Source organism: Spermophilus citellus (genome assembly GCF_964194105.1).
Source record: "Spermophilus citellus genome assembly, chromosome: 7".
Classification (NCBI taxonomy): domain Eukaryota; kingdom Metazoa; phylum Chordata; class Mammalia; order Rodentia; family Sciuridae; genus Spermophilus; species Spermophilus citellus.
The window spans coordinates 164,232,469-164,246,060 of NC_138188.1; the positions used below are offsets into that span (position 1 = coordinate 164,232,469).

The window sequence follows — 13,592 nt, forward strand, 5'->3', positions numbered from 1 at the left end:
GGACCACCCTGTTCCACCCCTGTAGTTCCCTCCTGCACTGTTCTTTTTCAGAAATTTCTTGGGCATCTCTAAAAACTTTGTCTTCCACATGCATTGTCAAGTCGCTTGATTGTGTGGACAGTCCACTGCAGTAAGTTTGAAATTCTGAGAAAATTGATGATTTTTTCCCTGTGAAACACAGATGACCTCCATTTCGAGAGAGGTGGAGCCCTGGACTGGCCAATAAGCAGGGAGCCTGGAGAGTCTCTGGGACACCGATGGAAAGGTGCCAGGCCTGGGAGCCACCTGACCAGTTTAAGGTCCTCATGAAACACAGAGAAGCGTGTTCTTCAGACGGCCCTGGCCCCGTGCAGCGCCCGCGGCAGTGCGTCTGTGTGTGGTGCTCGCGACTCACTGGATAAAGGGGAGTCCCCAGGGAGACCACAGCCCCGTCGTGTTTCCTATTCTGGACGCGGAAAGCTTAGATACAGCACCTGGGACCCAGGGGAGGTGATGCAGGGTGACACCCACTCCAGTGGCACGAGTCACAGAGACACGGGGAGCTCTGCTTCGTACACTGTCACGTGAACAGAGCAGCAGAACCAACCCCAAGGAGCCAGCGGCTCAGACCTGCCCAAGGCAGCATCCTGTCGGTGGCTGGTGGCCCTGAGGCCCCACGTGAACTTGAGAGGTGGAGGCAGGGCTGCTGACCACTACTGCTGCTACAGGACCGTTCTGGAACGTTCTGGAACGCTCTACTAGTTAAGAATACCAAATAAGCAATAGAAGCCTGAGAATCCAAGGGGCAGAGGAGCCCTTCTTCTCCGATGTGATCATGTCTCCTAGTCCTCTTAAGAAAAGCGCTGGGACTGATGGTTCGGTCAGTGATGGCCACAAACACTGCTAAGCATCTGGGGGTGACACAGTCCCCACTCATTATACTTAAATCAGTGAAAACACGGAGCAGTTCCGCCCCGGAGTCTGCCAGAGGAAAGCTGGACTCCAGGAACTCCCACCAGCAGCCCACTGGCTGCACCTCCAGCGGTCAGCCCGCATCGGGCTGTGGCCCCACCGGCTCCCAGCAGGCACGGCCCAGCACCAGCTGAGGCACTGGCCAACGGAGCCCTGGGAAACACTCCCATGGCCTGGCCCTGCTGAGCCATCTGCAGGGGAAGGCGAGTGGGGAGGAGGAGGCTGGCCTCGGCTGGCCCTTACCTGTAGATAATACTGTTCACTGAGAAGGATTCTCCATCGAAGGAGTTGGCGACCACCAGGAAGTGATCTTCTCCCACGGAGAAGAACTCCCAGTCCAGGGCACTGCGGAAACAGTGGGGGTGAGGCTGAGACCGGGTGCCCGGAGCCGAGGCCGCCTGGCGTGGCCATGCGTGACCGCCTCGCCCCCTGACCCATTCCTGCTGCCACTCCTTCCCACGCTGGCTTCACTCTAAACGTCACCCCAAGTGTCTAAGGTGTGTGTGGCTCTGAACCTCACTCTCAGCAGGAGGCCTGGATGAACAGCGTGGCTTCTAGGCACAGAGGTGTGGCTCCTGGGCCCTGCTCTGCTGCTGGAGCCAGGGTGACCCAGGAGGCCACAGGTAGCTCCTTCCTGGGTCTGAACCAGGTGCCACCACTAGTTCTTATTCTATTCTGAGGATCGTTTTTCTTTTTTCATTAAGAAATACTTGAGCCATCAGTAAGGTGACATTGTGCACCTTGTAAATCAACGATCGAATGTGGTGGGCATAAAGGGAGAGTCCTTCTTTGCCTGCCTGTTTCTGGGAGTGACACTGTCAGTAGCCTGGGGTGTCCCTTCCGCACACTCTGTGTTTCCACCGTGATGCACGGTTGCCGAGCTCGTGGCTGGCGCTGGATCCCCGGACCCCATGGCACCCCGCTTGTCTTCCTCCGAAGAGCGGGTCCTGGATTCCCTTTCCTAAATGCACTCGCTGTGTCTCCAGGGTGGGACAGGCTGGCCTCAGGAGGGGCCTGAGAGTGTTCCCTGAAGGACTCAAACGTTGAGGAAAGCTGGGGAGGCCCTGCTCCCTCTGGGGCCGACACTGGCCGGGTTCTGGTTTTAAACGTGACGGACGAAGCCCTCTGTTCTGGGGTCTGAACGATGCAGACTCAGCCACATTTTCAAGCAAGACTTAGAAGTCCCTCCCCGGGTCAAGCCTGGGCTGGCTACAGCTGGTCAGCTCTGGGGCCGCAGGGGGCACTGCACAGGCCTCAGTGCCCTGAAGAGCAAGCTGGACTGGGCCCAGCACCAGGTGGCCACACTGACCCCGTCCACACCGTCAGCCTCACTCCTGCCTCAACAAGCCTCTGTCTCCTGAAGTTGCTGGGCAGGGCGCTGCCATGGGGGAGGGCACCTGCCGTCCTGGCTAGAGGGGCGGCTTCAGGAGCCACTGCAGCTGCCTGGGGCCTCCTGCTTGTGGAAAGCAGACCCGCCTCGACTTCTCGTGGAGGCACCGCTACCTCCTCCCCAGAGGGGCACAGACCTGCCCCAGGCTCCTCTGCACAGGGCAAAACCACAAACGTGCAGAGAAATTGCGGTCCGTGAGTGTTGGCCTTGGAACGGATGCCAGGCCGAGCATGGTGGCCTGCTGCAGCCAGTGTGCCCAAGCGGAGTGCAGGTGAGCCCGCCCAGTACCTGCAGGTGGGGATGTCCTGGAACTGGACAAAGGCCTGGGCGGTGACGTTCAGCTCGTAGATGACGGAGTTGATGGTGTAGGAATCGTTGCGCAGCTGCATTCCCACGTCGTAGCTGTGGCTGTTGGCGACGGCGAGGAAGAGCCTGTCCCCGATGCGGAAGACTTCCCAGTCGGCAGCCCCGAGGGTCTAGCACAGAGCAGCGGCCAGCACAGCAGGGCCAGTGAGCCTGGGCACTGCCCAGACAGACCCCAGCAAGCCACCCACCATGCCCAGTGCCACTCACAGGTGTCCCTAGGTGGCAGCCTCGAGGCCACTCCTGCATGGACCCCGGGCAGGTGCACCCCCCCGAGGCCCACACCCCCTTCCCCAGGCAGGGCTCCCATCCCTCTAGTCCCTCCTAACACCTGGAGCTTCCTGTCCCTGGTCGGGGATGTGTATGGAATTCTGCTGACCCTACAGACAGAGCCCGCTGTCTCTGTGCTGCCCCCATGTCACTCGTCCCCTCGAGGGGGAGGGGGAGGGGGAGCCAGGTCTTTGCCGGAGCCGGTTCCATGCGGCCCATGAGAAGGGTGTGTGGATAGGGGTGGTGCAGAGAGGGAGGGGCCCGAGGAGCCCCGCCAGAGTCCGAGCCCTCAGAGGGAGGGCCAGAGGCACAGCAGGCAGCCGCCCTGTCGGGCATTGCCAGGAGGGTGGCACAGGGACGGGGATGGGCAGGAACGTGGCAGAAGGGTGAGTGTGGCTGGGCCTCTGTGCCAGGGGCCGGGAGGGCGGGAAGTGTGGCTTCGCTGAGACTGAAACTGTGGCTTTTTCTCTTTGATCCCCTTTCTGGTCCTGGTGGAGAGGCCTGTGGTCCACTGGCCCTCCCGCTGGTGACTGGGCAGACTGCACGGTGTCCCCAAGAAGCCCACCCGGTCCCCAGCCTCCAGAGGGCGCCGCAGCAGGCAGAGGTGGGACCACATCTCTGACCACCTGGTGTGGGATCCGCACCCCGAGGGCCTGAAGGGCGCTCCAGCAGGGGACACGCACAGGCAGAGAGCTCCGATGGCCTTCAGTGCCTCTCAAACCCGTCCACCTCCCGAACTGCAGGTGACAAAGTCCCAGGAGCCAGGGCTGAGCCACGGTGGGGAGGCCACACTGTCAGCTGCTGCCTGGACCCGGGAGGTGGCGCTGGGGCTTGACCACAGCAAGACAGAGGATTGGAAGACGCCAGGATTCCCACTGAAGCCACAGAAGGGCTGCCCCCCAGGAGCAGGACATGCCCGGACCAAAGACCACCCTGGGCTGCAGCAGAACCGAGTCAAACTCATGGAAGCCGGGCCTGGGGCCGAGCCCCCAGAGGCCAGGCGGTCGACCAGGAAGGGAGAGTCCTGCCAGAAGGGTGCCGGTCACTCCCGAGAGGAGGAAAACAGAACGCACGTCGCCACCCAGTCACCAGGCCCAGCACACGAGGGACGGGCCTGACGTGCGGGGTGTGGATCCAACAGAACATGGGACCTCAGTCAAACGTGGAGCCAGCCGGCGACGTCACAGTGACATGACAAGAACCCACAGGGAGGACGTGGCAGGAACAAGACAGAAACGCCCAAGGCTGCGGAGGCTCTGAGAAGGGCCCTGGAAGTCCTGTGGCGGGAGGACTGGGCACTGCAGTCCCACACCTCCTGTAGGGCCAGCGCCGCCCTGACAACTGAGCGGAGAGGGAGCCAATCACAGATGATCCAGAGCACTGACCAGTACAGGAGAGAAAGGCCAGGCCCGGGGCCCGCTGTGGTGTGCAGTGCCAGAGTCACCCAATGAGGGGGACAGGAGAGGGACAGAAAATACAGAAAGTGATGGCCGAGGCCGAGCAGGGACCTTGGGCAGAAGGGAAACAAAAGCCCTGTGCCACCCGCTCAGGACGCAGAGCTCCAGGGACCAGCTCCCCACGAGGGACTCTGGAGCTCAAGGGACGAGCTCCCCACTCAGGATGCAGAGCTCCAGGGACCAGCTCTTCACAAGGGACACAGGGGACCAGCTCCCCACGAGGGACGCAGAGCTCCAGGGACCAGCTCCCCACGAGGGACGCAGAGCTCCAGGGACCATCTCCCCACGAGGGACGCAGAGCTCCAGGGACCAGCTCCCCACGAGGGACGCAGAGCTCCAGGGACCAGCTCCCCACGAGGGACGCAGAGCTTCAGGACACACAGCTCCCCACGAGGGACACAGAGCTCCAGGGACCAGCTCCCCACGAGGGACACAGAGCTCCAGGGACCAGCTCCCCACGAGGGACACAGAGCTCCAGGGACCAGCTCCCCACGACGCAGAGCTCCAGGACACACAGCTCCCCACGAGGGACGCAGAGCTCCAGGGACCAGCTCCCCATGAGGGACGCAGAGCTCCAGGGACCAGCTCCCCACGAGGGACGCAGAGCTCCAGAAACCAGCTCCCCAGGAGGGACGCAGAGCTCCAGGGACCAGCTCCCCAGGAGGGACGCAGAGCTCCAGGGACCAGCTCCCCACGAGGGACGCAGAGCTCCAGGGACCAGCTCCCCACGAGGGACGCAGAGCTCCGGGGACCAGCTCCCCAGGAGGGACGCAGAGCTCCGGGGACCAGCTCCCCACGAGGGACACAGAGCTCCAGGGACCAGCTCCCCAGGAGGGACGCAGAGCTCCGGGGACCAGCTCCCCACAAGGGACGCAGAGCTCCGGGGACCAGCTCCCCAGGAGGGACGCAGAGCTCCGGGGACCAGCTCCCCACGAGGGACGCAGAGCTCCGGGGACCAGCTCCCCAGGAGGGACACAGAGCTCCGGGGACCAGCTCCTCAGGAGGGACACAGAGCTCCGGGGACCAGCTCCTCAGGAGGGACGCAGAGCTCGAGGGACCAGCTCCCCACGAGGGACGCAGAGCTCCGGGGACCAGCTCCCCAGGAGGGACGCAGAGCTCCAGGGACCAGCTCCCCACGAGGGACGCAGAGCTCCAGGGACCAGCTCCCCAGGAGGGACACAGAGCTCCAGGGACCAGCTCCTCAGGAGGGACTCTGGAGCTTGAGGCAGCAGGAAGACATCATCAGGGTGACTGAGGATAAAGCAAGGACCTGGAATTCTGCAGCCAGGAGAATAAGCCTCAGAGATGGGGAGACAAGAGCTTTTCAGATGAGGGGACAGACTGACCGCAGCAGACCTGACCCGCAGGAACACTGAGGGAATCGCTGTGTTGAGGAAAAGTGGCACCAGGCGGAGATTGGAATCTTGGGAAAGGCAGGAGAGAGCACCGGGGGTGTTGGGGCGCAAGGAAAGGCCCTCGCTGCTCGAGGGGACTGTCTGGCCAGTGTGGCGCCTGCGACCTCAGAGGACACACAGCACAGTGGACGGGGGAAATGTCACTGGTAGGCGCTGCACGGCTCATGACGTGGCATGGTGACGATTCAAAACAGTGATGAGTTAAACAGCCACATCGTAGCCACTAAACCCATACGGGGAAGAGAAGGCAGGTGGGAAAGCATGTGTGTGACACAGGGCTGTCTCCACGACACAAGGAATCCTCACCGTCGTCATGGAGAGGCAGGAGAGGGTTAAGTGGGGACAACAAACCTCAGAGGGACAGCACACAAAAATCTGCTCAGAATCAAGGTCACTAGGTAAGTGCAGCCCAAATGCACACAGAGGCTCTCTGGCGACCGCCAGCCCCGCGAGGCCAACGCTGGGAAGGACGCATCGGCCAGGTCTCCCCCGTGTTGGTGGAGCCACCAGGGGGTGGCTCCACACGCCTGGCTTCTGACCCTGAGCCCCACTCCTGGGCTTTCACCTCCAAGGAAAGGACCGTGGCGCAGAGAGCTGGGCGAGAACGCGCCTGGCCGCTCCCTGGAGGTGAGTGCGGGAAGCCGCCCAGGGAGGCTGGGCAGCGCCCCAGGCATAGCGCTCACACCGCAGAAAGGTGTCCCCGGGACAGCTCCTGAGACCCCTGCGAGGCCACTGAGTGCAGCCTCCAGAACAGCTGTCGGTTGGGATCAGCAGGACTGCCAGGGCGGGGAGAGGGGCCGCAGGGGCGCCGGGCGCCGGGGGTTCGTGGGTACACACACCCGCTGGGAGGATCAGGCTGGACACACAGACCATGCTGCAGCGTGTTCTGGGGAAAGGATGCTCCTGCCAAGAGCCTAGCCTCCCAGGACAGGCCCTGCTCTGCCTTACGTCCCTGCTGCTGCCCAGGCTGCAGCCTGGACGAGGCACCATTTCAACTGGCCCCAGGCCTGGGTGGTCAGGGTCCCACACCCACAAGGATCAAGTGGATGAGGGGGGGTGGATGGGGGTGGCATGTCCCCAGACAGGCGCCGTGGTTCCCCGGGGGTGGTGCTGACCGTCTGTCAGGTGGGCTGGCACACTTCCTGCCAGTGCCCTTGAACGTGGACGGAGAGCAAACCTGACCCTGCCAACCTGAGTGGCTTCCTCTGGCCCCTCGGGGCAGGGCAGAACAGAGGGCAGAGGGGAGATTCGCTCCGCCCGAGCTGGACGTCCACCTCCTGCTCTCGGTGCCAGTCCTCTGGGTCCTTGGGCCTTTGCACGGGGACTCTCACAGCAGCTGTCTGGTCTGCCTCAGGTTTGGACTGTGCTGCACACAGGCTCTCCTGGGCCTCGGGCTCGCAGTCAGCAGATGGGGGGACTTCCCAACCCCCAGGATGGTGTGAGCCCACCCTACACCACCTCCCCTCTTCTCTCTACAGACTCCTGGGTTGTCTCGGGGAAGCCAGACTGATACAAATGGGAACTTTCAAATTTTCCAGCTGCCTGGAAAGTTGGAAGGGAATAGACGGATCCCGAGAACTGTGTCCTGCGCCTGCTTCCAGGCACAAGCATGCCCATGGGGGGTATCTCAGGTCAGGGTTTGGGGCACATTTCTTGGCTCTATAACTGCCACGGGGGGCTGAGGGCTACAACCTGTCTCCATGTCTGAGAGCTTGGGCCCTGTGCCCTGTGGGGCAGGGGGACTGCTATGTTAGGTGGTGTCCCTTCCCCCAGCATGTCATGAGGGCCAGCCCCCCGATCCCCATTGTAAAGAGGGATGCCCACAGCACTCAGTGGGAGACCCGCTACTTCTCCAGGCTCAGGGTCTGGCTGTTTCCCTGGGGACACTGCACTGCATGCATCAGGTCATGGGGCTGTCCCAGGTAGTCCCTGCTGGGGACAGTTGGGTCGTCTGTGGGACTGTGCTTCACACAGGCCACATTGTCTCTCGCTGGCCCCAGCCCATGCCCAGAACCTCCTGCTGAGGCCGTCTGGTCTCACCCAGCCCCTGGAAAGCAGCTCAGGAGCCCTGCAGCAGACGGATGCTCTCTCTGACCCCCAGGTCCTTTTACCCTGTTATCCACCCAAATCAGTTAACCTTTCCATCCCACAAAGCCAGATGGTGCTGCCCAGTGTCCTCTGGTCCCCTGTCCCTCAGCCTGGCTGGCTGCATCACTTGGCACCGAGGAAAAGATAACTCTGGGTTGAACAGAAAGGCATGGGCAGTAGAGGGCACCAGTGCCCAAGTCCCTGCGGTGGGCCCTGGGGGACCGTGGGAGGAAGCACCAAGTGAGACTCACCAGGACAAGGACAAGGGGACCAGGACCCCTGGTGGTTACTCAACCCTCCACAGAGATACCTCCTGGGTTAGTGCATCCTACCTGCTGGGAACACCCCAGGCCACCCAAGTGGCAGCCCAGGTCTGACGCAGCAGAACAGACTGCCCAGCCCTGGGCTCCCTGCAAGCCCGAAGGAACCACTCTGGAGCCCAGCCACACGCTTGTGCACAGCTGCACACATCCCTGCACATGCACCTGTGCATCCCTGTGCCCACACCTGCACATACGTGCACACGTGTGATGATGCACACAGCTGCAGGCTTGTGACCCACGTGCAGGCATGTGTGTGCACACCTGCGTGTAGGTGCAGGTCGGTCCCTGGACACACATGTGCATGTGTGTAACGTGCCTGTGCCTACATGCACACACAGAGACATGTACAAACAGGCACATGGGTGCTTGACACACACGTGCACACCTGCACACTCAAGCACACTCACACACACGTCCCCATGTCTCCCTTCTGGGGTGCTGGCTCCCGCTCGCCTGTGCTGAGGTAGGTCCGGTGCGGGTTCCAGGGGACGAGCCCTGCGGTGGCTGCTCTCTTGCCCTAAGGGTGGGTGGATGACCTCAGCGGCCTCCCCTGGCACGGCCTGAGGAGTGCCCAGTGGGTGCTGGGGCCAGGCCAGGGGCAGAGCCTCAGGGATGGGTGAGGAGGCCTCTCTGCCCCCAAAGAGACTAGAGTGGTGGCCTGCACATGGGGACATGGGAGACTGCCTGGACTCGGGGACACAGGAGAGTCGTGCATGTGTGGAGGAAGGCGAGGGAGTCATTGGGCAGCGAGGCAGGGAAGGGCATCCGGCAGCAGGGACAGCAGGACATGCAGGGCCCAGGCCCGTGGGGTGAGCAAAGCAGGGGTGGGCTGCTTGGGAGGCATCTGGTGCCCAGGAGAGGGCCTGGCTTCAACACCAAGGGCACGGGGAAGGCGGGACGCTGCTGAGAGGGAGACCACGAGGTCGGCTGTGTGTCGGAGGCTCTGAGGCCCACAGGGGCCAGGAGGGAGGGCGAGGTACCGTGGGTCGGGCTGCGTCCACCCCAGGGCTCACGAGATCCTTGGAGAACCTGGCACAGCCTCTGCATGGGGGGATGGAGCTTCTGCCTGCCCAGCGAGTGGGGCTCAGAGGCGGCTCAGGTCCCAGCGAGGGCCAGCGCCTGAGTCAGCAGATACAGACTCCCATGGGATCGGAGTGGGAGGTAACAGTGAGCAACTTTCTGGTCTGCACGTCTTCCACGAGGAGCTGGGGACACACTTTCACGGAAAAAATCACTAGTGTTTCATCTGGAACTCAAGTGGACCCAGGTGCCCTGATGGGATGTGGAGGGTGGACGAGACCATGGGGCGTCCCTGAGTCAGGGTCCCAGCCCTCTGCTGTCCAGTCGTGGCTGTAGAGGGTCTTCCTCCCCAGGCCGGGCCGCCTGCAGCCACCTCCTGGGCAGCTTCCAGGGCTCTTCTCACAAGTAAGGATGGGGCCGCGCCCGTCGACACAGCAGGTGTGAGGCCCGTGCCACCCCTGACCCCCCACCCGGGACCCTCCCCGACTGCCTGACCACTGCCGGCTCCTGTCTCAGTGAGGACAGAGCTATGGGGTGTGGCTGCTGTCTTCACAGAGCCCTCCCCTGACCCCCAACCCGGGACCCTCCCCGACTGCCTGACCACTGCCAGCTCCTGTCTCAGTGAGGACAGAGCTATGGGGTGTGGCTGCTGCCTTCACAGAGCCCTCCCCTGACCCCCAACCTGGGACCCTCCCCGACTGCCTGACCACTGCCAGCTCCTGTCTCAGTGAGGACAGAGCTATGGGGTGTGGCTGCTGTCTTCACAGAGCCCTCCCCTGACCCCCAACCTGGGACCCTCCCCGACTGCCTGACCACTGCCGGCTCCTGTCTCAGTGAGGACAGAGCTATGGGGTGTGGCTGCTGCCTTCACAGAGCCCTCCCCTGACCCCCAACCTGGGACCCTCCCCGACTGCCTGACCACTGCCGGCTCCTGTCTCAGTGAGGACAGAGCTATGGGGTGTGGCTGCTGCCTTCACAGAGCCCTCCCCTGACCCCCAACCTGGGACCCTCCCCGACTGCCTGACCACTGCCGGCTCCTGTCTCAGTGAGGACAGAGCTATGGGGTGTGGCTGCTGTCTTCACAGAGCCCTCCCCTGACCCCCAACCCGGGACCCTCCCCGACTGCCTGACCACTGCCGGCTCCTGTCTCAGTGAGGACAGAGCTATGGGGTGTGGCTGCTGTCTTCACAGAGCCCTCCCCTGACCCCCAACCCGGGACCCTCCCCGACTGCCTGACCACTGCCAGCTCCTGTCTCAGTGAGGACAGAGCTATGGGGTGTGGCTGCTGCCTTCACAGAGCCCTCCCCTGACCCCCAACCTGGGACCCTCCCCGACTGCCTGACCACTGCCAGCTCCTGTCTCAGTGAGGACAGAGCTATGGGGTGTGGCTGCTGTCTTCACAGAGCCCTCCCCTGACCCCCAACCCGGGACCCTCCCCGACTGCCTGACCACTGCCGGCTCCTGTCTCAGTGAGGACAGAGCTATGGGGTGTGGCTGCTGCCTTCACAGAGCCCTCCCCTGACCCCCAACCTGGGACCCTCCCCGACTGCCTGACCACTGCCGGCTCCTGTCTCAGTGAGGACAGAGCTATGGGGTGTGGCTGCTGTCTTCACAGAGCCCTCCCCTGACCCCCAACCCGGGACCCTCCCCGACTGCCTGACCACTGCCGGCTCCTGTCTCAGTGAGGACAGAGCTATGGGGTGTGGCTGCTGTCTTCACAGAGCCCTCCCCTGACCCCCAACCCGGGACCCTCCCCGACTGCCTGACCACTGCCAGCTCCTGTCTCAGTGAGGACAGAGCTATGGGGTGTGGCTGCTGCCTTCACAGAGCCCTCCCCTGACCCCCAACCTGGGACCCTCCCCGACTGCCTGACCACTGCCAGCTCCTGTCTCAGTGAGGACAGAGCTATGGGGTGTGGCTGCTGTCTTCACAGAGCCCTCCCCTGACCCCCAACCCGGGACCCTCCCCGACTGCCTGACCACTGCCGGCTCCTGTCTCAGTGAGGACAGAGCTATGGGGTGTGGCTGCTGCCTTCACAGAGCCCTCCTGCCCACATCACCACAGCTCCCAAGGCCCCCCCAGGCCCCTCCAAGGCCCTCCCAGCCTGGTCAGTCCACCACGCCTGCTGTACAGACAGAATGCAGAGAGGCTGCACACGGCCCAGGCCACCGGGGGAGCATGCTGGCTCCCAGCCCACCTGCCTGACCACCGAGTCGGGCCAGGGCTGCCTGTTCTCAAAGCTGCACCCTACACTCTGCCATGTTGCCTCTGCCCTACCACAACTGTGTGTGTGCATGTGTGTGCGTGCACAGCGTGCTCTCGTGCATGTGTGCATGGGGAGCCATGGTCCTGGCCTTCGGGAATCATGCAGCAGCCCCAGGGCATGTTAGTGACAAGCGGGGCCTGCTGACCTGGTGGCTGCCACTGTCCCTGCCATGACCCCACATGCTCTGGGCCACAGTGTCCAAGGGATGAGCCTGTAGGCTGCAGGACGTGAGTTCACAGCACGTCCACTCAGCCAGAGCCCTGCATGGGCGTGAGGCTCAGTGGCCTCTGCGTGTCTTTTGCAGGTCCAGGCAGGGTGCTGGCTGCAGAGCACACTGGTTTTGATCACAGGGTGCTGCAGCCCCTCCAGTGGGTGAAGGGGCATGCGGGCATGGGCCTGCTCCCTCTGGGTTCTGCAGTCTTGCTGTGGGTTTCACGGTTGATGAGGAGAACTGCAGGTGTGAGCCCCACCTGTGGGATGACGTCACTCCGGACCTGACTCTGAGAGGGGCCCCAGCACTCTGCACAACGGAGGACGTCCAGGTCACGCCCGGTCACGTGGGGTCCATGGTGTAAAATGGGGACACTGAAGGCAGCGAGCGGGGATCTGGCGAGAGGGAGTGTCCCCGCTCAGCAGCACCAGGCTGGGGGAGCCCCTACGCGTGGGCAGGCGCACTCCAGTGTGCGAGCAGGTGCACGATAATGCGTGTGCTCTCTTGCCCTCCCTGGATGCTTGGGTAGCCGAGAAGGGGAGCCGAGTCCAGGCCAGGATCTCAATCCCTTTCTGTCTTTCTGGCCCTGTGCACTCTGGGGGCTTTTCCAGCAAGCCCAGGCCCCTCCAGTACCTCCCTGCGGTGCAGCTCTGGCCCTTGGGGGCTCCTCCTGCTCCTGGCCAACCTCCTCTGTTGGCCTCAGCCCCTTCACCCTGATCCACACTCTCAGCTTCCGTCCAGGCCACAGTGCTGGGTCTTGGCTAGCACGCCCTGCTGTCCCCACCCTGTCCTGCTCCACTCTGGACCACCGCTTCCCCACTGCTGTGGTCACAGGTCCTGTGGGCGCTTTGTCCTGCATGCACCGCCTGCCTTCTGCTTTCCACCCGAGGGCCTGGCCAGGGACCTCGAAGGGGCAGGGCCTGTGCTCATGGACTTCAACATCCAAGACTGTGTGCCGATTAGACTCCTTGATTACGAGTTGCCCCACCCGATTCACCGTTGTAACCTCGAGAAATGGGCTGAGGAAGCCCTAGGCCAGGGCCAGTGACCTGTTCAGGCGGCAGCAGAGGCCAGCAGCGGAGGCTGGATCTCCCAGCAGAGCTGGCTCCTCCGTCGGTCCCAGGTGGTGGACCTCCACCACCTGGAGGCAGGTCCCAGAATTCCTGGTGCATGCCCAGGGGCTGGAGCCAGGAGCTGACCTGTGCGCCCTCCAACTGCCTCCCAGGCTGATGGACAGCCTCCCACTCGCCTGGCCCTGGGCGGCAGGACCCGGGTGTCCTGGCTTCCTTTGAAGGTACCCACAGAGTCCGAGAATGCCTGCCCTGAGCCCGAGGCCCGCCAGCTCTGCAGGCACAGTTCCTCACAGCCCCCAGCTGCTCTCGGGCCCTTCCAGAAAGGTCCCTGCAGAGCCACACCTCCCCTGCTCAGCATATTCAGGCCCCAGGAGGTTCTGCTCTCACGTGCTGTCCTGCCTGGCCCTGCTCTTCTTTCAGGCACCGTCGCCTACCCTTGGGCCTGCCCTCCTCTGGGAACACAGCCAGGATTCTGCGGGGACAGTTTTGCCCTTAGCCACAGCCACCGCTCAGACGCAGCCTGATGTTAATGGTCACCACCCTCTGCCCAGCACATCTACCTCCACCTGGGCAGTCCCACTTGTCCCAGCGAGCACGGCCCTCCACTGCCGCGGCTGCCTTCCAGGGCCGCCGAGAAGGACCCCTCCCACCTTGGCCAAGTGCTTGCTGCTGCTCCACACTGAGGTCTCGCCAGCATGGGGACAGGAGCCACCAAGGGACAACCTAGTCTAAAAGCAACACGTCTGCCCCCACCCCGTCCCCATG

The 13,592-nt window shown here is 63.3% G+C and overlaps 1 protein-coding gene across 1 annotated transcript in view; it reads right to left on the reverse strand.

Annotated features, from left to right (window-relative positions):
* TSPEAR (thrombospondin type laminin G domain and EAR repeats) overlaps positions 1-13,592 on the reverse strand; it is a gene marked incomplete at both ends in the record, with an annotated part of 172,471 nt that overhangs the window by 1,528 nt on the left and 157,351 nt on the right. The window contains 2 exons of the mRNA XM_081301996.1: positions 1,195-1,296; positions 2,630-2,817. Of these exons, the coding sequence (XP_081158122.1) occupies positions 1,195-1,296; positions 2,630-2,817 (290 nt within the window). The remainder of the gene's footprint in view (positions 1-1,194; positions 1,297-2,629; positions 2,818-13,592) is intronic.